Here is a 27215-nt window from a genome sequence, read left to right as displayed (position 1 = left end):
TTGTAACCATATCAATTATTGTAAAAGCCCATCCAGTTCACAAATGTCCTTTAGGAAGGAAATCTTCCATCCTTTCCTGGTCAAGCTTATGTGTGATTCCAGACCCATAGCAATATAACTGACTCTTAACTGCCCCCTGGAATGGCTGAGTAAGCCACTCAATCATGTGAAAGCATTACAAAGACTAAAACCAAAACGACAACCTCACATCAAAAAGAAAAATAGCAAACACAATCATGCAATGCCAGCAAATTCCTCCTTCTCAATATCAAGGTTTTTTTTGTTGAAATTGGAACAGCTGTCCCATGGACTAGTCAAGCAACAGCCTGACATTGTGGGAAGGTATTCTGTGAATGAGACTGTGCTAGACATCACCATCACCATCGCTGCGTATGTCCTTGACCACTGACAGGACAGATCTACCAAAGGTGATGACTCAATGGTATAGAGTTGGGAAGGAATCCTTACCATTTGCTTAGGAAGCCATGAAGTCTAATAACCACTGGTCAAACAAGGGCAAGGAAAACTCGAGCTGATGATCACCTATGACCCACCTTGGCTGATGAATAAATACTCTGAATGTTGAACACCCTGGATGAAACACTGTAGGTAGCAAAGGTACAGAATGTGCTCTGGGTGGGAGACTCCAGTGTTCACCACAAAGAGTGGCTTAGGAAGCATCAATACTGACCAAGCTGCTGAGTCCTAAAAGCTGTAGATAGTAAATTAGATTTGTGCGAAATGGTGATAGAAACACCAAGAGAGAGCATTTTGCCTGACCTGATCTTCACCAATCTACCCATCTCAGATTCAACCTTTGTTCAATGGAAAGTGCAAGCGGGCTTGCCAGGCTTACTCAATAATATGGTGCCAAACTGGTAGAGTTATTACATATGACTACTCACATGCTCAGGAGCAAATGCAGCGTGCGATGGAGCTGCAACCATTGGATTCTGCAATTAATGGATCAATTCTAAGCTCTGCACTTGGGGGCCACATCAGTTGTGAATAGTGGAGGACAAGTAAACAACTAGGAGGAGGAGGACACTCCATAAATAATCCATCTACAACAATGAATAAGTGCATCGCTTAAGAGCAAAAGACAAATTTGAAATACAGCAAACTTCGTTTTAACCAGGACCTTATGAACTGGTACGCTTAATAAACTAGCAAAAATTGTGTACCTCAAATACCATGAAGTTTACTGTTAATATGTCCAATTATTAGTTTTTTAAAAAATTTATTTACCTTAATGTAACAATACTTGTTCAATTGAATGGCCACACAAAATATCAATAGTTGATTCAGTTTCAAGTCAATTATTCCTCAAATATCATGATTTCCGCGATGTTGAGGATGCAAGTGAGAAAGCTCTCTGCTTGTAAATTTTATTTAAGGCAAAGTTATACTAATTTTTAAGCGAATTTTGCTGTAAATAAGGTATAACAGTGATATGTATACCTTGTATTATGTTTCTATTACTTAGTGTGCATTTTTACATTGTTTTTGTTGACCACTTGATTATCTGGAATGTTTGATCAGTTGGCACACTACTGGTCGCATAGGTGCCAGTTAAGAAAAAGTTTACTGTACTTGCATCCATCTTCGGCCAGAAGTACCGACTGAGTGATCTGATGCATCTTGATTGCAGTGGTTCAATATTGTGGCTCACTACCATCTTTTCAAGGGCAAATAGAAATGACAGGAAATACTGACCTTAATGCCACTCCTCTCTTGCAAACAAAAATAAAATCCAGTGCTTTAAACAAAAATAAAATCCAGTGCTTTTCCTTCTCTTGAACAGAGTCTATGTCTTAACTTGCTAGTTTCTCCCCATTGGTCACTTGTCCTTTCATGCATTTCACTAACCTCTTGCTGTAAGAAACCCACTGAAGATCACAAAACTATCAGTGATTATCATAAGAACCCAACTGTTGACTCGTGTCCTTCAGGAATGAAATTTGCTCTCCACAGCTGCTCAAGCCTTCATGCGCCTGCAGACCCACCGCAACATGGTTGCCCTCTGTAATGCCTTCCAAGCTACTCAATTAGGGATTGGGAAAAAAATGCTGATCTTGCCAGTGATGTCGACATCCCATGAAAGAACAAAATTTAAAAAAAGCCCTTAAATGATTTTTTGACTACCCATCTTGCCTTCTGTGCTTCTCGGATGTTCTGTCTAATTCTTTTAACTTAGGCACTGATCCCTCCCTTTTAAAGCTACTGCCCTTTCCTATACAGAGCAAAAATAATCTTCACTCACCTTTTCCTTGTGAACACCACCTAGTCTTGAACTCACATTCCTCTCTGAGGTTTTTGGTAACGGTGTTTCCTTGATCCATGCTGTTCGAAGGTTCGTTGCACATTTGATGGCCAAATCACCTCCTCCTGTACTGTAGGGATTCTATGATTCTAGATCTTATTCTTCACACAATCTAAAATTGCAGAGTTGTCTAATATCTCAGTTCCCAGCCATTCTCCAATCTCCTTTGCAGAACCTGTGTTTCATTCCCATCTTTGACCAAACCTCATTGCTTCATTTGTTCGATGTGGTACAGGGTCATTCTCACCTTTCCAAATAAGGCCTCGGGGTCACTGCTGGTTCAACCATATTGCATTTTTACAAACTTAAATCTGTCTGCTATATTGACATCCTGAGCCTCCTTATGTGTTTTTCTCTTCTTTTTAACTTGACTACTTTTCTTGAATAAGAGTAAATAAAAAAAATCTTAAAAACGATTTAAATGATTGTTGCTTATTAAGCTAACTAAAAGTCATTACTTCATTCTAATCCATGCCAACTCATGCCATGCCCAATATTTCTCCCCAGCAGCCTGCTGCTTTTATGCATTTAGCCTGCAAGTAGTCCTGTATTGCAGCTTTGTCAGGTCGACACACTATTTATAGCTATTGCTGGTATTGCTCCTGGCATGTAGTCCTGCAATTTTTATTGTCAAAGGTTGAACTCTCAGCTTGATGGTAATGGTAGCAATGGGCATGTACTGAAGTTTGATTGTAGTTGCAGATTGTAGTTGAAACCAAGAGACTTCAAGGGCTTTAGAGTCAATGTTAAGGATTCTCAAGGCAACTCCCTCCTGATTGAATATGATTGTCCCCCCCATCTCTCGTGGATCTGTCCTACCAGTTCGACAGGAGATACACAGGCATGTTGACTATGCTGTCTTGGACATAGTCATTTTTGTGGAATCATGATTTACACAGGGTCAGGCTGTATCTTGCCTAGCCTAGTGGGACTGCTCACCCAATTTTGGTACAAGCCTCCAGATGTTTGTAAGGAATACTTTACCAGATTGACAGGGTTGTGTTAGCCTCGTCTTTTCTTGTGTTTTATTCCTTACTTTGGACATTATAGTTGTTTTGTTACAACTGAGTGACTTGCTTGGCCATTTCAGAGGGTAGTTAAGGCTCAACCATCTTGCTTTGGATCTAGATTCACATGTCGGCCAGACTGGGTAAACACAGCAGATTTCCTTCCCTAAAGGGCATTAGTGAACCAGATAGGTTTTTATGACAATCAAGAATGATTTATGGTTGCAATTAGACTAACTTTTTAATGGAAGATATTTTATTGAGTTCCAATTTCACTGTCTGCTGAGATAGGATTCGAACCCTTGACTCCAAAGCATTAGCCTGGGCCTCTTGATTACTAAACTGACACTGATGGGGGAATGGACTTCACACAGATAACACAAAATGTGAATCTGCTCCTACGTAACTCTTATATACCACAAAGGTCCTTGCAGTAAGACTGGACAAACCACTGAGGAAAAAGAATGGGGTCAGTGCTGACCTCACAAGTACATGGATATGTGTGTAGTAAATAATTGGTTAATCAGGGTGAAGTGTTCTGCAATGACAATACCAATACACATTTCTGCCATTCCTAATTTATTTAATTTAAATTAAACAGTCAGAGCTTTGCCTCAATTTATTAGCTTCCACAATGTTCAATAATTTTGATTAAAACAATGATTAAGTCATTCAAAATATTACAGCCTTTTATGAATGTTTGTGTTAGAAGACAGAATGCGATGGTTCCATTGTGACCAGTCCATGTTAAGCACAGAGATACTAAATGTTGCATATACGGTTCCAAATTTCTGTTCAGTTTAATTTCTGCCTTAACCCTGACCTCAACATCATTAGACATTCAGCTAGTGCGATATTGATTAATTTTATGCTTCAGAATTCCAACTCTATATTTTATCCCATATCTAGGTGGCTTGTATGCAGCTAATTAATGCACTTGTGACCACTCCTGATGATTTAGACTTGAGAATACACTTACGGAATGAGTTTGTGCGTTGTGGATTGAGAGAGATACTGCCGGTAAGAATAGTGCAAATTAATATTGGTTTATCCTGAAGAAATCTGCATGGGTGTGTTGACTTGCTAAGTGTCAGACAGCTTGGGTTACAAAGTAAATTGATGTAACTGTATGTAATATAGAATTAAAAAGTCTTTGGAGAGAGGACACAAACATTTGTTAATTTTTAGATCTTGAAAAATTAATTGTAAAGTTCAAAAGAACTAAATCAAAAAAATATTAATGGAAGGGAAGTAAGTATGTAATCATTATGGGTGAATGAAGGAAATGGAATTAAATTGGATAGAGGGAATTTGTTCGATCTTTTATAAAGAACAGTTCATACTGTCATTTAAGCTGCTGTTCAGTGCATCTCCTTACAGATCTCAAGAGATAGCGTGCTTTTTCTGCTACTTATCAATTGTGTGAGCTTCCTGATCCACCTCATACTTTGTGAATAAATGTTTCTTTCAGCATTGACGCTGGAAGGATATTTTATGTGATATAGTATCTTAAAAAAACTCAAAATATTCAGTTTGTTGAAGTATTGGTTTACCTCAGTGCAAATGCTATGGAACAGACTATAATGATAGTCATGGTCATCTTTAGTAATAGCTAATATTACAGTAACAGTCTTGTCTCAAATTGTTCTTCAATAGTTGGAGGTACAGGGCATTTACTACAGTGGTAGTACTATTTGAGTGACCTTCTGTTCATATGTTGACCAAAACTCAAAAGGATGGAAATGGGACACCGTTGAAACAGGAGTATGTATCATCTTCTTAGCTTGTTCTGCCATTCAGTTAGATTATGGCTAACTTGTGCCTAAATTCCATCAACCTGTTGCGTAACCCTTAACATCTTTACCAAACAAAAATCATTCAATCTTGATTTTATGAAGTGGAGAGATACTGTTCAGTGAAGGTAATAAGAAGAAATGAATATTGTTTATCTTAAAATAGAGAAAGCAAAAAAAAATTATTGAGATGACTCTCAATATGTGAGTCAGTTTTCTTTTGTTGCTGTCCTTTTTTCGACCCAACAGTAATATTAATGGCTTATCCAGCTGATTTGGCTAGTATTGTGAACATTAATGACATCTGTCTCTAAGATGCTAAATATGATGCATGCCCGATGTTGAGTTCTACATTTGTTTTAATCAGCTTACCATTGGTTCTTTCCATTGCTTATGTCTCTGTTGCCCATTCTAATATGTGAACAATGTTTCTAACATTAACATTTAGCCAGCAAGAAATTGTTTCAGGTTCTAAAAAATAACAAGAATTTGGTCTAAAATTCAAATTATGCATTCTCAGTTACTTGCAATGCAATTTTAAATTAAGTTGATGTGCATACAGAAGTCTTTGAAATACTAAAAGATTATTTCCTGTTAATGCTCCTGTACTGCAGGTTTAAATAATGAGTTAATTTCACAAGGATATTAATTTCTCTCTCTTGTGCTATATGAATTGGGCTGAAATTATTATTTTTGCTAATTTGTTTTCACAGGAGTTGAGATTAATTGAAAATGATGCATTGGACATCCAGCTAAAAGTATTTGATGAGCATAAAGAAGAAGATATGATTGAGCTTTCACATCGCTTGGATGATGTTCGATCTGAACTAGAATATCCTTTTATTGTAGAATAAGATTTCCATAATCATTCTGTAAACTGGCATATTACAGGTAAAAGTTAAAAAGTATCATCTGTAATGGTTTATCAAAGTGTAAGTATTTCAAGAAATATATTTATTTGGAAAATGCTCAAGGTTATGTTCCATTTCACAAACGAGAACAGCCGTACTCTGTTGTCTACACAGCAAGAAGCTTTTTGAGTTTGTCACAGTCCCATCTGTAATATTAAACTTTTAGACAAAACTAAAAGCCCAAAATCAGGACTGGCAGGATACATAATTTAGATGTTTTGGACTACATGCGCCTGTTGTTTTTATTTTCAGTTATTTTCAGAAACCTTGATCGTATTAAATACTCTCAAGGTCAGAAATTGTTTAAAGAAATTAATTTCAAACCAGCTATTTCTAAAATGAACTGGGAAATACAGCAAGTTTATTCTTGATCTTAATGCTGAAATTCTGAATGTTTTAAGACTCCATGAGCCGGTGAGACAAGATTTATTGAGTGGAGGAAAGACTTCCCTTGCTGAGTGAAATTCTTTTGAACTCTTTGTTGTAAAGATATTCTTTATTAGTAAAGCAAAAAAAAGTGGTAATAAGTGAAACCAGTTAGAAATTAGAAACTTTTTGTAGTTAAGTGAAAGCTGTGGAATAAGACAATGCTTTGACTAACCTTCAATCATGCTGCAGCTTACTGATTCAAACAGTCAATCAAAGACCCATTGCCAGTTTACAGATTCTAACCAGTAGCTTTTGCTTACTCGAGGGTAAAAAGCAATCATATCTGTTGTTTCAATTCCGGTAATTTAGTGCTGTGGATCATATGGCACAGCGAGCCATATCTCATTTGATTCCAGTTGCAATGAAAGTTTCTTTTCTGCTTGGTTTGAGCTATTTAAGTTTAGGTGGTTTGAGCAATCTCAACATAGTTCCCAATGAATGAAAATTCATGCAATAAAATCCTACCTTTTGTGGCTATATTGTTGTTTCACTCGAGACATTGTTAAGTGTTTTTGAAACTAAAAACAGAAACTAACATTGGTGCAAACGGACTTTTCCTTTGAAGATGATCAGGGATGCAGTTCAACTCTGCTTCACTCTGCATCTGATGCTTATCCTGCATAGCACAATAGAGGCTTTCCATTTCCGGAACACTGAAGTGTTTTTAACCTGGTTATTGGTGTCTAATGCTTAGTCATGTACCAGATTCAGCAGCAGACACTGACCTTTAAATGTATGCCATTGATGTTGCTGTCCGTTACTTGCAGAATGAAATTTACTGAGAGCCATGGGTTTCTGCCATGTGCCTGAACAGGCAAGTGTTTGGGCACATAGGGCAAGGTAACTCTATGAGGTGGTGGAACTAGAGTGCAGGATTTGTTTCCTTTTTTTTCTTTCTCTGCCACTGTTCTTCAGTATCATTAATATATTGTGATTCAAGCATGATGTAGCTTGATGTCTGAGTTGTAGCCATTCTTAATGATTAGTATCAAGCTTCTCCCAGTCATAATGACGATGCCATAAAAGTGTTTAATGATCTAGCCTCCACTGCTCTCTAGCAACAAGAGTTACAAAGATTAATGACCTTCTGAGATACAAAGAAGTTCCTTCTGGCCTTATGTGGATGGCCTTTATTTTTACACTGTGCCCCTAATTTTAGTCTCTTGCATCTGGGAAAGTATTCTTTCAGCATTGACTCTGTCAAGTCCCCTCGGGATCTTACATGTTTCAATAAGATCACCTCTTATTCTTCTGAAGTTGAGCGGATACAGGCCCAGTCTGTTCAATCTTTCCTCATAACAATGACATAACCTGCATATGAGTCGTGTGAATGTTCTTTGAATTGTTTCTAGCACCTTGCTGCCCTTTTGGAAATATGCTGATCAAAATTATACAAAGTACTCTAAATGTGGCCTCACCAACACTTTGCAACTCCAAATCACTTGCTATAACTGTACTTTTCCTGATGACTAAGGTCCTGCTAGCTGTTTTGTAGTTATACTGTTTTCTTGCCCTTCTGGTCTCCTGCCCTCTCACTCCTTTCTTCACTGTTAATTCTACTTCTTCACCTGTTCCCTTTGTTTCTTGATTCCCTGAAATACCAAAAATCTATTCCAGCCTTGAATATAATCAGTGATGGTAACACCATTAAATATCAAAGGGCAGTGGTCTCTTATTGGAGATGGTCATTGCCTGGCTTTGTGTGGTACAGATGTTACTTTCACCTGTCAGCCCAGGCCTGGATATTATCCAGAAATTGTTGCATTTAAACATGGACATTAAACATGTTTAACTGTTTGAGGAATCACAAATGGTGCTGAATATTGTGCAATCATCGGTGAACATCCCCCTCTCTGACCTTATGATCGAGGGAAAGGTATTTGACGAAGCATCTGAAGATGATTGGGCCTAGGGCACTCCCCTGAGGAACTCCTGCAGAGATGTCCTGCAGCTGAGACAACTGACCTCCAACAACCGCAACCGTCCTCCCATGTGCCAGGGATGGCCCCAATTAGTGGGAGTTTGCTACCCATTGATTCCGGTTTTGCTTTGTCACTTTGATGCCAGACTCGGTAAAATACAGCCTTGACGTTAAGGGCTGTTGCTCTAACCTCATTGCCATGTAAAACATATTTGCCGAATGTAGATGGAGTATTTGTGCGACTGCATTCATAATGTCCCTTAGAACCCCCTCCAACAACTTACCCACCACTGACATAAGGCTCACTGGTCTATAGTTCCTGGCTTTTCCTTACAACCTTTCTTAAATAATGGTACCATATCAGCCAACCTCCAGTCTCCTGGCACCCCACCTATGGTTATTAATAGCAAAGGGCCCAGCAATCTCTTCCCCACCTTCCCCGAAAGTTCTGGGAAACACCTGATCAGATCCCAGGGATTTATCTACCTAAATGCATCTTAAGATCTCCAGCACTTCCTCTTTGGAAATATGAAGCCTTTTCAAGATGTCAATATTTATTTCTCCAAGTTCCCTACCTTCTATGTCCTTCTCAATAGTAAATACTGACAAAAAATATTCTTTTAGTTTATTACCCATCTCTTATGGTTCCACACAATGATAGCCTCGTTGATCTTTAAGGGGCCCTATTTTCTCTCTTGTTACTGTTTTGCCCTTAATGTACTTAACACAATCTCTTTGGATTCACCTTAATTCTATTTGCCAAACCTATCTCATTGAATTCACCTTAATTCTATTGCCAAACCTATGTCATGTCCCCTTTTTGCCCTCCTGATTTCCCTCTCAAGTATACTCCTACTGCCCTTATACTCCTCTAGGGATTTGCACAATCCCAGTTGTCTATACCCGACATATGCCTTCTTTTTCTTGACCAGAGACTCAATTTCTCTAGTCATCTAGCATTCCCTACACCTACCAGACATCCTTTTCACACGAACAGGAACATACTGTCTCTGAACTCTAATTATCTTGTTCTTAGAAGCCTCTCACTTCCCAACTGTCCCTTTACCTGCGAATAGCCTCCCCCAGTCGACCTTTGAAAGTTCCAGTCTAATACCATCAAAATTGGCTTTACTCCAATATAGAACTTTAACTTTTGGATTTGATCTATCCTTTTCCATAACTATTTTAAAACTAATAGAACTATGATCACTTACTCCATTCACTGACACTCAGTCACTTGCCCTGCCTTGTTTCCCAAGAGAAGGTCAAGTATTGCTCCTTGTCCAGTAGGTATATCCACATATTGAATAAGAAAGTTTTCTTGTACACATTTAACAAATTCCTTTCCACCCAAGCCCTTAACACTATGACAGTCCCAGTCTATACAAAGTTAAAATCCTCTACTGTTACAATCCTACTTTTCTGACAGGTATCAGAGATCTCCTTAACCTATTTACTTCTCAACTTCCTGCTGACTATTGGGGAGCTATAATACAATCCCAACAAGGTGATCATCCCTTTTTATTCTTAATTTCCACTATAAAACTTCAATGGACAATTTCTCAGGAATATCCTCCCTAAGTACAGCCCGCAATGTTCTCCCTGACGAAAAACACCACTCCCTCTTCTCTCTCCTCCCTTTAGATCCTTCCAATAGCATCTATACCCTGGAACATTAAGCAGCTAGTCCTGTCCATCCCTAAGCTACATTTCTGTGATAGCTATGATATCACAGCCCCATGTTTCTGCCCCAAGGTCATCTGCCTTACCTGTCAGCCCTCTTGCACTGAAGTAATTACAGTTTAATTTATCAGTCTTACCTCATTCTCTGCGAAGATCTTGTCAACCTCGACTATCCCCTTGTCTACTGTACCAGCCTCAGCCTTTTCTCTTTTCTACTATTGCTTTGGATCCCCCCTTTCTAGTTTAATGACTCCCGAGTAGCACTAGCAAATTTCCCCGCAAGGATAGATTTCAGATTTAGATTTATTTACTTGTCACATGTATGAAGTATAGAAATATAAGTTCAGTGAAAAGTGCACAAAGTTGCCATTCACTGGCGCCCACTTGGTAACAAAAAACAGAATTAAAAGATTTAACAGAGCCAAAAGGTAAGCAAGAAAAAAAAGTCCAGATCTCAGAGTCCCAAGTCCCATCTCCACAATGGTACAGGCACCGCTCCAATCGCTAGGACACCTGCGCCGCCTCACCCTCTCGCTCTCACCGCCAACTGCTGCTGCCTCACCGTCCCGCTCTCGCCGCTGATTGCTGCTGCCATATTGGCCAACTGTTGCCGCTGGTGGGGGGTGTAGGATTACTACAGGGAGAAGAGAGGAGAGAGAAGAAGAAGTAAAAAGAAAGGGAAGGGAAAGGGAACTGGCAAGCAGAGTGGAGCTCGAGTGGAGTGACTTACCCTGCCACCATCTTGCAATGCTGTATCAGTCCCCTTCCAATTCAGGTGGAACCTGTCCTTCTCAAACAGGTCATTTCTATGCCTGAAGAGATCCTAATGATCCAAAAATGTGAATTCTTGTCTGCCGCGCCAGCTCCTCAGCCACATATTCATCTGCTCTATCCTCCTATTTGTGTTCTCACTAGCCCGTGACAATGTTAGTAATCCAGATAACCCTCAAGGCCCTACTTTTTAACCTCCTGCCTAATTTCCTATATTCTCTAAGCAGAACCTCATCCTTTTCTCTACCCGTGTCATTGATACCAACATGCACAATTACCTCCTGCTGGTCACTGTACCCTTTTGGAATATTCTGCACCCTCTCCAAGACATCCTTGACCCTGGCACCAGGGAGGCAACAGACCATCCTGATGGTCTTGCTGATGATAATTTTTGGAGAAAAGCTCATATTGATTGGCTGAAAATAGAACTTTGGAAAACAGTACGGGGAAAAATAATGGCAGACAATGGGAAGCGTTTAAAACAGTGTCTTTATACGAGACTGTAGAAAGGTTTTGGGAGAGAAATCAATAAACAGTTTGGAAGACAAAGAATATGTATCTCCTTGAAAACATTGAATGTTTGATCTTATCTGCTTTCTGCAGCAGAGAATTCTGTAGGCCCACTGTATGGGTGAACAATTTTCTCCTCATCTCAGTCCTAAATGGTCTACCCTGTGTCCTGAGACTGTCACCTCTAGTTCTGGGCTCCACGTGTCATTGGGAACATCCTTTCTATGTTCTTAATAAATATTACATTGAATGATGAGATGACTGATAGGATTAGTGCAGCTAAAATAAAAGGAAGAGAAATGTTGAGTAGCCTAATCAAACTCAAACGACAAAGAACCCCTGGGCTTTACCAAAAATCAGTTAAGTGTCATTATTGTGGAGTTTCATGGAGGGTTTCTGTCCGTGAGCACTAGTGGGTTAGACACACATTTCTCCACTGCTGTCTCATTTTGTATGCTTGTCACAGGCAGATGCATTCACTATTGTTGGATCTTCCAGGATTCCCACTCAGCCACCATCTTTAAACCCCAGCTATGCACTGGTTCTATTGCTGAAAGCCAGGGGCTGTCAGTCAAGGCTCCAGTGTGGAAAAAGTGACCCAGTGCCATTAATAACTTGACTCATAGGATCCCTACAGTGTGGAAGAAGGCTATTCAGCCCATCAAGTCTGCACTAACCCTCTGAAGATCATCCCATCCAGATTCGCAGAGTGAACAGATTGGGTCTCTTTTCTTTGAAAAAAAAAGAAGCCTGAAGATTATTTCAATAGAGATCTTCAAAATTATGAAATGTTTTAATTGGATGAAGGCAAAGACAATGTTTGCACTTGAGACAAGAGCATGACCAGACTGTATCAATATTAGATTGAGTTGGAAATTCAAAAGAAACTGCTTTACACAAAGAATGTAAAACTTGCTATCAAGTGAGATAAGGGAGAGTGACATAATTATTTGAGGGAGAATGGAATAGAGGGTTACAACGATAGATTTGCATGAGGAAAGTTAGGAGTGATGTATAAACACCAACATCAAATGGTTGGGCTGAATGGCCTGTTTTTGTACCATATGTATAATATTTGCCCCAAGTGCTTCTTCTGGAGGAGAATGAGATGTACTAATGCTAAGTACCAAATGGTTCTGAAAGAAGTCACAGCTGTTGAAAATAAGCAGTGGGAAGACATCAAAAGTCAGCACTGAAGCCTTTGAGAATTGGCAAAATTTATTGGATAAATTTCTTGTTTTGTGTAAGTTTGCAGTTATTACAGTAATAACATTTAAGCTTTTCTGTGTGAAGATTATAAAATGTACTCTTGGGTATTTCTTGTTTGCCAGCCGGAGGAGCGATGTGGCTGCTTAAAAAAAAAAGGGAAACCAACCTAAGCACTCGTCCGTTGCTGATTAGTAGATTTGAAAAAATATGTTCTTTTTGTTTGACTAGTGTGGATTACTTACTCATATTCGGAAGCAAGTTCTGCCTGATTATATTTTTGTTGATTGACTATAGTTAATTTGTAATCTTGATTATTTACTTCAATTAGATAAGTGAGATGTATATGGAACATCCTTCAATGAATGCCTCCAAGATATGAGATGTTGATCCATTGATCTTTTTGAAGGAAGAGTATATTAAAAACCAAAAGGGCAGATGTTGCCAGGATGCTGTAAATCAGAAACAAAAACAGAAATTGCTGGAAAAGCTCAGCAGGTCTGGCCGCATCAGTGAAGAGAAATCAGAGCTAACGTTTTGGGTCCAGTGACCCTTCCTCAAAACTGATGGTAGCTAGGAAAATGTTGGTTTGTTTCCAGAAGATAGGGTGGGGGAAAGAGCTAAGGAATAAATGATAGGTGGGGATAGAGCCCAAAGAGAGAGAAGAACAGTTGGACAGTCAAAGGGGTGGATAACGATTTGGCTAGGAGGGTGAACAGTTGTTGATGGAGACTGTTAGTGTGAAGAAATTGACTTCCATTACTTCCAGATTTTTCCATAAATACAAAAGTCAAAACTGAAAGAGGAAGTTGGAGGGGAAGAGGTTTTGCGTGAAACATACATGTTGTAGCAGACACAAAGGCAAAAGTTGAGCATCGGAAGTTATCACAAATCCCTGTTTCATAACTATGTCACCTATTTATTGCTTCTTTGACATACTGATGCTTTCCATAATACTGATTAATATCTGAATTGATGAATAGGAAAGTAGCATTTATCAACATACCTTCTGTTCTGATTTGGAAATGCTAATCTAATGTTTAAAAACTTGATTAGCATATGCTGATCTGTTACTTCCTGCAATATATTTCCCTTAACATTTGCTGCACTGAAATTAATGATGTTTATAACATGCTATTCAACACAGTGAAGGACACAGCAGCTGAAAGTCATTTTCTTTCTATTCTTCAACACATGTTGTTGATCACGAATGATTATTTTGTAAGGTAAGCTTTGATTTATTGTCTTTTATATATTTTTCATTGGATATGGCAAGACCAGCATTTGTTACCCATTCCAATTGCCTTGAATTGTGTGGCATTTCAGCAATTATTTTAAGGGTCAACCATATTTTGCAGGAGTCCCACACAGTCTGGAATCTCATGTGGCTGAGAATTGTTAAAGGTGGTGTATCTTCCTCCCTAAAGGACATTAGTGAACCAGATGGGTTTTTACAACAATCAATGAGAGTTTCATGTTACCATTACTAAGAATGCCTGTACATTCTAAATTTTATGAACTGAATATAAATTCCGCCACTTGCAGAGCATTGGCCTTGTCATTGGAAAATGTTACTACATCATTTACTTCCTAGATATTCTTCATAATGTGTTCTATAAATGCCATATTTCACTTGTCGAATATATGCGCACACTTACCACACATATTTGCAATGGGAGGAGGAACACTTTGATCCAAATTAGGACAACTGATTAAATGGATAACTCAACCTGATTATATGAATCTGCTTTGGTAATACACAGTCTCATTCCCAGCACCTGTACATAATGAATTGAGCAAACTTAATTAAATAATTTATTTAAACTAATCCTATACTGAATTCTGTCTCATCTACACTTTTTCTGCCTTACATTCACACCTGAAACATACTCCGGATCAATCCTGGAACCCGACTGGAATCTAATGCAACTTACAGAAATTGACAATGAGAGTTAAAAATCAGGAAGAAATGGAAATAACATTAATTTTAATTTAAAATGTGAACAAAACAAAATGAGACCAAAGAAGTATGCAAAGTCAGAGACCCATAGAAAAAGGACAGTTAGAGAGAGAGAAAGAGAGAGAGAGAGAGGGAAGTCAGAAACAGAGGGGGGGTTAAGATTGACAAAGGCCAAGCAATAGTGATTAAGGGTGACATAAACAATAAAACAAAGGAAGAAACTAATCATGAAAGAAATGTAAAAATATATTGATCGTGTTCTGAAATGAACTTATTCAAGATCTAAACCAAAAGAACTGCAGCTGCTGTAAATCAGGAACAAAACCAGAAGTTGCTGGAAAAGCTCAGCATGTCTGGCAGCATCTGTGAAGTAAAATCAAAGTTAAATTCCGGGTTCAGTGACCCTTCCTCAGAGCTGATGGTAGCAAGGAAAATGTCGTTTATATGCAGAAGATAAGGTGGGGGGAGGGATAAGGCGTAAACAATAGGTGGGGATAGAGCTCAAAGAGAGAGAAGAACAGTTGAACGGACAAAGGAATTGAAAACAATCTGGCTATGATGGTGAATACCTGTTAATAGGGACTGTTAGTGGCTAACAATAGTTAGTGTGTAATGGCAGACTATGTGATAACAGGAGGTGGTGTGTGGGGTAGTGGACTAGGACAGGGAGAGTTTAGGCCCTAAAATTATTGAAATCGATATTGAGCCCAGAAGGCTGCAGGGTTACCAAGTAAAAAATGAGGTGTTGTTCTTCCAGAGATAAGGTGTAGAGCTGGATGAGCACAGCAGGCCAAGCAGCATCAGAGGAGCAAGAAGGCTGACGTTTCGGGCCTAGACCCTTCTTCAGAAATGGGGGAGGGGAAGGGGGTTCTGAAATAAATAGGGAGAGAGGGGGAGGCGGATTAAGATAGATAGAGGAGAAGATAGGTGGAGAGGAGACAGACAGGTCAAAGAGGCGAGGATGGAGCCAGTAAAGGTGAGTGTAGGTGGGGAGGTAGGGAGGAGATAGATCAGTCCAGGGAGGATGGACAGGTCAAGGGGGCGGGATGAGGTTAGTAGGTAGGAGATGGGGGTGGGGCTTGAGGTGGGAGGAGGGGATAGGTGGGAGGAAGGACAGGTTAGGGAGGCGGGGACGAGCTGGGCTGGTTTTTGGATGCGGTAGGGGGAGGGGAGATTTTGAAGCTTGTGAAGCACCTTCACCTCTTCCAGAACTTCCAATTCCCCGGTCCCCAACACCGCACCTTTACCTCTCTATACACCTGCATTCCCCATACAGATGGCCTAAAGGCCCTCCGCTTCTTCCTGTCCCGCAGGCCCGACCAGTCTCCCTCCACTGACACCGTCATAGAACATAGAACATTACAGCGCAGTACAGGCCCTTCGGCCCTCGATATTACACCGACCTGTGAAACCAATCCGAAGCCCATCTAACCTACAGTATTTCATTATCATCCATATGTTTATCCACATCCGCTTAGCTGAACTTGTCCTCACCCTCAACAACTTCTCTTTCAATTCCTCCCACTTCCTACAGACAAAGGGGGTGGCCATGGGTAGCCGCATGGGCCCAAGCTATGCCTGCCTCTTTGTAGGTTACGTGGAACAATCCCTCTTCCGTAGCTACACTGGCCCGAAACCCCACCTCTTCCTCTGTTACATTGATGACTGTATTGACGCCGCCTCGTGCTCCCACAAGGAGCTCGAACAGTTCATCCACTTCACCAACACCTTCCACCCCAACCTTAAGTTCACCTGGACCATTTCTAATACCTGTCTCTCCTTCCTGGACCTCTCCGTCTCCGTCTCTGGCAACCACCTAGAAACCGATATCTGTTTCAAGCCCATCGACTCCCACAGCCACCTAGAATACACCTCCTACCACCCACCTTCCTGCAAAAATGCCATCCCCTATTCCCAATTCCTTCGCCTCCGCCGCATCTGCTCCCAGGATGAGGCATTCCACTCCCGTACATCTCAGATGTCCTCTTTTTTCAAGGACTGCAGCTTCCCCCCCTCAGTGGTCGAGAACGCCCTCGACCATGTCTCCCACATTTCCCGCAACTCATCCCTCACACCCTATCCCTGCAATAACAACCAAAACAGAATCCCCCTCATCCTCACGTACCACCCCACCAACCTCCGGATCCAACGCATCATCCTCCGACACTTCCGCCATTTGCAATCCGACCCCACCACCAAAGACATTTTTCCCTCCCCACCCTTATCTGCTTTCCGGAGGGACCACTCTCTCCGTGACTCTCTTGTCCGCTCCACACTCCCCTCCAGCCCCACCACACCTGGCACTTTTCCCTGCAACCGCAGGAAGTGCTACACCTGCTCCTACACCTCCCCACTCACCCCCATCCCAGGCCTCAAGAAGACTTTCCACATCAAGCAGATGTTTACCTGCACATCTGCTAATGTGGTATACTGCATCTGCTGTCCCCATTGTGGCGTCCTCTACGTCGGAGGAAACCAAGCGGAGGCTCGGGGACCGCTTTGCAGAACACCTACGCTCGGTTCGCACTAAACAACTGCACCTCCCAGTTGCGAACCATTTCAACTCCTCCTCCCATTCCTCAGACGACGTGTCCATCCTGGGCCTCCTGCAGTGCCACAACGATGAAGGTTGCAGGAACAGCAACTCATATTCCGCTTGGGAACCCTGCAGCCCAATGGTATCAATGTGGACTTCACAAGCTTCAAAATTTCCCCTCCCTCTACCGCATCCCAAAACCAGCCCAGCTCGTCCCTGCCTCCCTAACCTGTCCTTCCTCCCACCTATCCCCTCCTCCCACCTCAAGCCCCACCCCCATCTCCTACCTTCTAACCTCATCCCACCCCCTTGACCTGTCCGTCCTCCCTGGACTGACCCATCTCCTCCCTAACTCCCAACCTACACACACCTTTACAGGCTCCATCCCCGTCTCTTTGATCTGTCTGTCTCCTCTCCACCTATCTTCTCCTCCATCCATCTTTTATCCGCCTCCCCCTCTCTCCCTATTTATTTCAGAACCCCCTTCCCCTTCTCCTCCCCCTCCCCCATTTCTGAAGAAGGGTCTAGGCCCGAAACGTCAGCCTTCCTGCTCCTCTGATGCTGCTTGGCCTGCTGTGTTCATCCAGCTCTACACCTTGTTATCTCAGATTCTCCAGCATCTGCAGTTCCTACTATCTCTGTTGTTCTTCCAGCTTGTGTTCAGCTTTGCTAGAACACTCCAGCAAGCCTGAGACGAAGGTGTTGGTAAGGGAACAGGGTGGTGTGTTAAACTGGCAGGTAACTGGAAGCTCAGGGTCTTTTTTGCAGGCAGAACATAAATGAGCTGAAAAGCAGTCACCCAGTCTATGCTTCATTTCCCCAATGTAGAGGAGACCACATTGAGCAGCGAATGCAGTAGACGAGATTGTGGGAAGCGCAGGTAAAGAGCTGCTTCACCTGGAAGATATGTTTGGGCCCTTGGATACTGGGGTGGGGGGAAATGAGGTAAATGGGCAAGTGTTACACTTACGCCGGTTGCAGGGGAAGGTCCCGTGGGGCTGTGGGGGCGGTTTTGGGGGTGAAGGAAGGATGGTGCTGTTGTAATTTGGTGTACTGGCCTCTGAATTGCAGAGGCTAAGCGCCAACTCTCAGACATCTCCTATCTAGGGGACATCAGGCCATTGCATCAACTACGGTAACTAACCTCATTTCATTTGGTGATCTCCCTCATACGGCCTCCAAGCTGGTAGTTCTCCAGCAACGCACAACTCGCTTCTACCTCATTCTAAAAATCCACAAACAAGACGACCCGAGCAGATCCATTGTTTTGGCCTGCTCCTGCTTCACAGAACTCATCTTTTTCTACCTTGACTCAGTCTTCTCTCCCCTGGTCCAGTCCCTGCCCACGTAATCCGTGATTCCGCTGATGCTTTACGCCAGTTTCAAAATTTTCAGCTTGCAAGCTCTAGCTGCCTCCTCTTTACCATGGACGTGCAATCCCTTTACTTGTCCATCCCTGATGTGGATGGTCTTAGCGTTGTCTGTTTCTTCCTGGAGCAAAGGCCTGAATTGTCCCCACCCACCACCACCCTCCCCTGCTTGGCCGAGCTCGTCCTCACCCTTAACAACATTTTTTTTAACTCCTCTCATTTTCTTCAGGCCAGGGGTTGGCCATGGGTACCCGCATGGGTCCCGGCTATGCATGTCACTTTGTGGGGTATGTGTAACATTCCTTTTTCCAGTCCAATTCGGGCCTCCCACCCACAACGCTGTCTCCAAGTTATCAATGATATCGTCGATGTTGCTTCCCTCTCTTGTTTGGAATTGGAAAAGTTAATTGATTCAATTTCCACTCTGCCCTCCCTTTCACCTGGTCTATCTCTGACTCCTCCCATCCCTTCTTTGACATGTTTCCATTTCTGGGGATAGACTGGCTACTAATATCCACTGATAACCCAACAACACCCACAACTACCTGGACTGTACAACCTTGCACCCTGCTTCCTGTATTGACTCCATTCCATTCTCTCAGTTCCTCTGATTCCATTGCATATGTTCGGACGAGTCCAACTTTGACAAGGATGTGTCTGAAATGCCCATCTTCTTCCTCAGCTGAGGATTCTCCAGCAGCATTGTCGACAGGGCCCTCAACCGGGTCTGACCCATCTCCCGCACTTCTGCCCTCACCCCCTCTCTACCCTCCTGCACTGGCGATTGGGTCACCCTTGTCCTTACCTACCATCCCCCAGCGTCCACATCCAGAAGATCATCAGCTACCATTTCTGCCACTTGCAGCAAGACGCCACCACCAGACACACATTCCCGTTCCCCCCCCTTGTCCACCTTCCACAGGGACCGTTCCCTCTGGGACACCCTGGTCCAAGTCTGCTCCACAGCCCCATGGCACCTTCCCTGCAACCAGCGAAAGTGTAACACCTGCCCATTTACCTCCTCCCTCCCCAATATCCGAGAACCCAAGCTTACCTTCCAGGTGAAGCAGCACTTTACCTGCACTTCCTACAATCTAGTCTACTGCATTCGCTGCTCACAATGTGGTCCCCTGTACATTGGGAAACAAAGCATAGACTGGGTGACTGCTTCGCAGAATGTCTATGTTCTCCCCGCAAAAAAGACCCTGAGCTTCCAGTTACCTGCCAGTTTAACACACCACCCTGTTCCCTGGCCACCATTTCTGTCTCAGGCTTGCTGCAGTTTTCCAGCAAAGCTAACCACAAGCTGGAAGAACAACACCTCATTTTTTGCTTGGTAACCCTGCAGCCTTCTGGGCTCAATATCGATTTCAATAATTTTAGGGCCTAAACTTTCCCATGTCCTAGCCCTCTACCCCACGCACCACCTCCTATTATCACATAGTCTGCCATTACACACTACCTATTGTTAGCCACAAACAGTCCCTATTAACAGATATTCACCCTCATAGCCAGATCGATATCAATTCATTTGTCGGTTCAATTGCTCTTCTCTCTCTTTGAGCTCTATCCCCACCTATCGTTTCACCTTACCCCTCCCCCCACCTTATCTTCTGCATATAAATGACATTTTCCTTGCTATCATCAGTTGTGAGGAAGGGTCACCAGATCCGAAATGTTAACACTGATTTTTCTTCACAGATGCTGCCAGGCATGCTGAGCTTTTCCACTAATTTGTGTTTTTGTTCTTCAAGATCTAACTGTTAAATGCACCAATTCAATGCAGCAGCATGCAATGAAATTTGTATACCTTCGAAACTACGATCTACCAGGATATCTGGGTTTTTATGCCATAAATACCCCTACATTACATTTCTATTGTGTACTTGAGTGCTTTTTCATTGATTTTATGAGCTGTGTTGTTTTTACATTGATGTTTTGAGGGATGTCGATGTCTCAAAGTTTCACTTGGTCATAGTTTATTGCAGTTATGCATAACTCTTGAGTATCCGGATATTTGATGAACCAATTCACTAATAGTCACATAGGTGCCAATTAATAAAAGGTTTGCTGTATTACTGAGTGATCACACTATGACAACAGTTCTCACTTGATACAAAAGTTGTACTTCTTTCGAAGAATGAAGGAAAATGTCAGTGTATCATCTAACAGAATGAGGTCTCCGTATCAATACTGGACATAATCATGACAATTTGTGGATTTCAAGTTCATTTGAAACTAACTGAATTAATTTTCTTCTGTTTATTGCAGACCACAGTATTTCAAGATCATAGAAGAATGTGTTTCCCAAATAGTGTTGCACCGCAGTGGCATGGATCCTGATTTTACATACCGGAAACGATTAGATATAAACTTCGAATATCTTGTTGGTGAGCAGTATTTCTGTAGAAGAAACTGAATCAGACTTAATTGACATAGCAACATGGGGAACATTTTTAAGTTTGAAGCAAAAAATGGTTATGAACCTGGATCACATGCTTATCTTCTCTGCAGATACATGTGTTGACAAAGCAAGAGTCGATGACTGCGAACAAAGGCTTTCAGAACTCAGTAGAAAGGTAAGGAACGCCATTGTATCATCAATGCTATTGTCAAAAGAACATTTTTCACCTGCTCCTCTGATGCTGCTTGGCCTGCTGTGTTCATCCAGCTCTATACCTTGTTATCTCAGATTCTCCAGCATCTGCAGTTCCTACTATCTCTGAAAAAATTTTTCACCTTAGTTTGCTTTATAATCTAAAGTACATGTTTCCTCATGAAATGATGAGTGGAACTGAGATAAATTAAATGATGATAGGTGGCGTTTGGGTTTTTGAAACTGGTTATGAATATAACATGTAAGAAAGTAGAAGCAGGAGTAGACCATGGCCCTTGCAGCCTGCTAGGTTTTTATACCCAATCATGGCTGCTTTTTTGCCTCAATTCCACTTTACTGCTTAGTCCTCATATCTTTCTTTACCCAATAGATAGAAATATGTTTTTCTCAGCTTTGAGTATATTCAGTGATGGAGCATCTAAATGTTAGAGAAGTTTGATGGTAAAAGCCGTCTGATTGAAGAAAGTTTTCCTCATCTCAAACTTAAATGATTGAGCCTTTATCCTGAGGCTGTGCCTCTGCATTCTAGCGGAAACAAGTTCTTTGCTTCCATACTGCCTGTTTCAATGAGAAAAGGCCCGATATACTCAACGTCTCATGAAGGATGAGCATCTCATTTCAGAAGCAAATTGAGTGAACCATTGTTACAACGTATTCATGGCGTGTGTAGACATGGAGACCAACATTGTTTGTACTGCATCAGGTGTGCTATCACCTAAACCCAAACAATTAGACAAAACTTCCTTGTTCTTGTCCTCCATTTTTCTTTCAATAAAACCTAAGATGTCAGTTGCCTTTCTAATTCTTGCTATACCTGCACGCTGACTTTATTTTCTTCGTACATCTGTCTATGAACAAAGACGAATAAAGAACAATACAGCACATGAACAGGCTCTTCGGTCCTCCAAGCCTGTGCTGCCCCATTTTGCCCTTTCATACTAAAACTGTCTTCTCTTACAGGATCCCTATCCCTCTATTCCCTTCCTATTCATGTATTCATCCACGTGCTTCTTGAATGCTGCAATTGTGTCTGCTTCCACCACTTCTGGCAATGCGTTCCAGGCACTCAACACCCTTTGTGTGGAAAAACGTGCCTCGCACATCTCTTTTAAACTTAACCCACTGCACCTTGAACCTGTCTCCCCTAGTAATTGACCCCTCTACCCTGGGAAAAAGCCTCATACTTTCCACTCAATCCATGCCACTCAATTTTTTAAGCTTCTATTAGGGCACCTCTCAACCTCCTGTGTTCCAGTGAAAACAAACCCAGTTTATCCAACCTTTCTTCACAGCTATAATCCCCCATACCAGACAACATCCTGGTAAACCTTTTCTGTACCCTCTCCAAAGCATCCACATCCTTCTGGTAGTGCAGTGACCAGAACTGTATGCAATATTCCAAGTTTGGCCTAACTAAAGTTCGATAAAGCTGCAGCATAACTTGTCTATCCTTATACTCAATGCCCCTTCTAATGAAGGAAGCCATACCATAAGCCTATTTTACTACATTATCTACCTGTACTGTCATCATTAGTCATCTGTGGACCTGATCCCTTTGCATATCAATACTCCTCAGTGTTCTGCCATTTACTGCATAATTTTCACCTGTAATTGACCTTCCAAAATACATCACCTCACATTTGTCTGGATTAAACTCGATCTGCCATTTTTCTGTCCATACCTCCAAATTACCTATATTCCTGTTGTATCTTCTGACAATCCTCCTCACTGTCCACAACTCCACCAATCTTTGTATCATCTGCAAACTTACTAATTAGACAAGTTGCATTTTCCTCCAAATCATTTCTGTAGACCATGAACAGCAGAGGTCCCAGTACTGATCCCTGTGGAACACCACTAGCCATAGCGCTCCATTCTGAAAAACATCCTCCCACCGCTACCCTCTGTCTCCTAAGACTGAGCCAGTTCTGTACCCATCTTGCTAGCTCACCCTGATACAATGTGACTTCACATTGTGTACCAGTCTGCCATGAGAAACCTTGTCAACGGCTTTACTGAAATCCATGTAGACAATATCAACCGCTTTTCTCTCATCAATCATCTTCACCACCTCCTCAGAAAATTTGATCAAGTTAGTGAGGCACGACGTCCCCGTTCAAAACTGTGTTGTCTATCGCTAGTAAGTCCATTTGCTTGTAAGTATGCATAGATCTTGTCCCCAAGAATCTTTTCCAATAATTTCCCTACCACCGACGTGAGAACCCCAGACCTGTACCTTCCAGTGTTCTCCCTGCTACCCTTTTTGAATATGATAGCGTCATTTAAGATGTATCTAGACAGATACATGAATGGGCAGGGAGCAGAGGGATACAGTTCCTTGGAAAATAGGCGACAGGTTTAGATAGAGGATCTGGATCGGCGCAGGCTTGGAGGGCCGAAGGGCCTGTTCCTGTGCTGTAATTTTCTTTGTTCTTTGTTCTTTGAATGTTTACATGTTTTGTGCATTTAAGAAGATTTTTTTTTCGTAGATTTGTTACAGCGCAGAAGAAGACCATTTGACCCATTGTGTCTATACTATCCCTTCTGAGGAGCAATTTATATGCTGTTGCTCTTCTGCCTTCTCTCCATATCCCTGTACATTCCTCCTCATCAGATATTTAGAATATGTGCTAAGATGACCATACTGTCCATCATGTTTGTTCCTGCTGAGAGTTTACCTACCTAGCCTAACCCGTTTTCCAGGTCTTGGACCATTTCCTGGGAGTTTATGGATTTTACGGGGGTTTCCGGACTCTCTTGAAAATTAATTTTGTGTTTGTCCCTCTCCCATCCTCTCGGAATAATTTCCAGACACCCCATCTTTTCCTCGTCTTCCCTCGAGTCATTCTATCAGTCACTTAAAATGTATGCTTCTTCATCGTTGACCACTCTGCTTAAGGTGACAGGTCCTTCCCACCCAGGGTCCTCATAACCGTGTACACCTCAATCACATCTCTGCTTAGTGTCCCGTTTTGAAAGAAGAATATCTTGAGCCTTTCTAATCTTTCTTCACAGCAGCTGTTTTTTTCAGGCCTTGCAACACCTTCAGAAATTTCCTCTGTACTCTCTCTTATGCAGCTACATCCTTTCTGGAATGAGCTGACCAAAATTGCATGCAGTACCCAAGCTGTGACCTAACTTTTATATGAGAACATAACTGTTTTTAAGTAGAGTTTGAGTCCACACTTTTAGTGAGAGGTTTATTTCAGTTAACCACACACCATAAAATTCTCTTCTCACTGATTATATGCTCTCCATAATTATACAGTTAATTCACACCAATTAACCTTTAATCAATCAATCCATCACCTGTTCCCTCATTCCATTAGGTCTTCAGCATTCCTTCAGACCATCCTGGATGATAACATTTAACTATTTTCGACAATCTTTAAACAGCCTGTTCATACACGACTAGTATGACTAGTGACCTGTAGTGACTGTAGTAGTGTAGCATAGTGGACTGTTGTAGTGACTAGTGACTATGTGACCTGTGACTAGTGGCATTACTCAGGGATCAATGTGCTGTGATTAGTGGCGTTCCTCAGGGATCAGTGCTGGGACCTTTGCTATTTGTAATATATATAAATGATTTGAAGGAAAATGTATCTGGTTTGCTTAGTAAGTTTGCAGATGACACAAAGGTTGGTGGAATTGCAGATAGCGATGAGGACCGTCAGAGGATACAGATTGGTTGGTGGCTTGGGCAGAGAGATGGCAGATAGAGTTTAATCTGGAAAAATGTGCAGTTTTTGAAGGTCTAATCCACCAGAAGGAAAACATACAGTAAATGGCAGAACTCTTAACAGTACTGATCGGAAGAGGATTCTGGGTATACAGGTACACAGGTCACTGAAAGTGCCAATGCAGGTGGAGAAAGTAGTCAACAAGGCATACGGCAGAGATAGTAGGAACTGCAGATACTGGAGAATCTGAGATAACAAGGTGTAGAGCTGGATGAACACAGCAGGCCAAGCAGTATCAGAGGAGCAGGAAAGCTGACGTTTTGGGCCTAGACCCTTCTTAAGAAATTTCTGATGAAGGGCCTAGGCCTGAAACATCAGCTTTCCTGCTCCTCTGATGCTGCTTGGTCTGCTGTGTTCATCCAGCTCTACACCTTGTTATCTAAGGCATATGGCATGCTTGTCTTCATCAGCCGGGGCATTGAGTTTAAAAATTGGCAGGTAATGTTGTAGCTTTATAGAACCTTAGTTAGGCCGCATTTGGAATATTGTGTTCAATTCTGGTTGCCACACTTCCAGAAGGATGTGGTGGTTTTGGAGAGGGTTAAGAAAAGATTTACCCGGACATTGCCTGGTATGGAGGGCATTAACTATGAGGAGAGTTTGCAGAAACTTGGGTTGTTCTCACTGGAACGACGGAGGTTGAGGGGTGACCTGATAGAGGTCCACATGATGATGAAGGGCATGGACAGAGTGGACAGTCAGAAGCATTTTCCCAGGGTGGAAGAGTCAGTTACTAGGGGCATAGGTTTAAGTTGCGAGGAGTAAGGTTTCAGGGTGATGTACGAGGCAAATTTTTTACACAGAGAGTGGTGGGTGCCTGGAACTCGCTGCTGGGGGAGGTAGTGGAAGCGGATATGGTAGTGACTTTTAAAGGGCGTCTTGATAAATACATGAATAGGATGGGAATAGAGGGATACGGTCCCTGGAAGGGTAGGGGGATTTTGTTGCGACAGGTAGCATGTTGGTGCAGGCTTGGAGGGCCGAAGGACCTGTTCCTGTGCTGTAATTTTCTTTGTTCTTTGTTCTATGTGTTGTGACACATCTCCGGAGCAGGTGTGGCATAACTTCACTGCGTCTATATTCTGTGCATCAGCTAGTAACAGAAAAGGATTCTTAACTCAGCTTGTCAACCAGTAGCCGAGACCCTAACTTCTTCTTATTTTAAAGGCAAATTTAAAGTATCTGTTCCTGATGCAATGTTCTGGTCAAACTATTCGACGTTAAACGAAATACAATTTATTTATGTAGTTAAAATGCAAACAAAGAAAGAGGAATTTAGAATAACTTAACTCTATTGGAAACCTTAACGGAATAATAGATACAGTAACTATTACTAATTAACTGTTCTAATGTAGTAGCATCCCAAAACACACCCCTTGGCACAAAAAAAAAGGATAATTTAGACACAGATTCTCAGATTCAGTTCTCCAATCCCAGATGAAAAACCATCAAGGGAAAATCCAGAGAGAGTAACAGCCAAGAGACATTCATTGAAGCTTCCAACTCTTTTGAGAACCCAATAGCTTCTACTTAAAGCTAAACCTAAAAACTGAAGAAAAGCTAGAAAGCCTGGTCTATGAGAGCTAGCCACACCCTGGGTGCTTCTATTATTCCAACTTCTAAAGAACAACCAAGGCGTCACAAACTGTTTACTCAAGTTGTCTTCAATGGCCAGCTCTTCACCTCTACCTTACAACCTCTGTTCAAACAAAAAACCTCTTGAAAGCCACTGAATTGTCACACTGACAACACTTTCTACATTTGTGGCTACAGGACATGGGAAGCATCCTGGAGTTCTCTTATTGTACTCTCGATATTGGAGGATTCCTGCCTATCCTTTATTTATTAACTGATATCTTTGTGAATGGTAATCGATCTTACTAATAAAGTTTTAGCTATTAATAATAATGCTCATTACTATTAATATACTTAACCAATACTGACAATCCCCAATGGTATTTAATAAAACCCGACAATTACCAATACATTATCAGAGTTTTGGAAGATAAATGACCAGATATTTACCTACAAATCACTTATCTGTTTCTTTTTGACATCATGTTTCGATTTTTGGAAACTATGGCTGGTTCCATTTTAACTGGCTGGGTCCATCTCTCTTTACCCTATTTTTCACTCTGACTGTTTTAACTTGCTGGATCAACCTCTCCCCAAAACCCAAAGTCTGGTGGATTTTATCAAACAGCATGTGTCTTCAGGTGTTCACGGTGAGGAAGTTTCTGACTATATCCAACCAGTCTGCACTTTAAAACTCACAACACAACATTATTCTGCTGTAAGACACTATTTGCTTGATAAAGTGTATGAAGTGTTATGCTGACATCGAATTTAGGATTGTCAGTGAGGCTTGCAAGGTGATGGCAATTGCATGTACCGGAAGCAACGTATATTAATACATAGGGCCCTGCTATTTTCAG

The 27215-nt window shown here is 41.7% G+C and overlaps 1 protein-coding gene across 1 annotated transcript in view; it reads left to right on the top strand.

The window, feature by feature from the left end:
• Positions 1 to 27215, top strand: part of LOC109923937 (protein diaphanous homolog 3-like) — a 404377-nt gene that overhangs the window by 53817 nt on the left and 323345 nt on the right. The window contains exons 9-13 of the mRNA XM_048598427.1: positions 4240 to 4350; positions 5837 to 5955; positions 13664 to 13780; positions 20692 to 20810; positions 20935 to 20999. Of these exons, the coding sequence (XP_048454384.1) occupies positions 4240 to 4350; positions 5837 to 5955; positions 13664 to 13780; positions 20692 to 20810; positions 20935 to 20999 (531 nt within the window). The remainder of the gene's footprint in view (positions 1 to 4239; positions 4351 to 5836; positions 5956 to 13663; positions 13781 to 20691; positions 20811 to 20934; positions 21000 to 27215) is intronic.

The sequence above is a fragment of the Rhincodon typus genome, chromosome 6 (genome assembly GCF_021869965.1).
Source record: "Rhincodon typus isolate 14 chromosome 6, sRhiTyp1.1, whole genome shotgun sequence".
Taxonomy (NCBI): Eukaryota; Metazoa; Chordata; class Chondrichthyes; order Orectolobiformes; family Rhincodontidae; genus Rhincodon; species Rhincodon typus.
The sequence above is the reverse complement of the archived record's forward strand: the minus strand, read 5'-3'. Positions and strand labels throughout refer to the sequence as shown.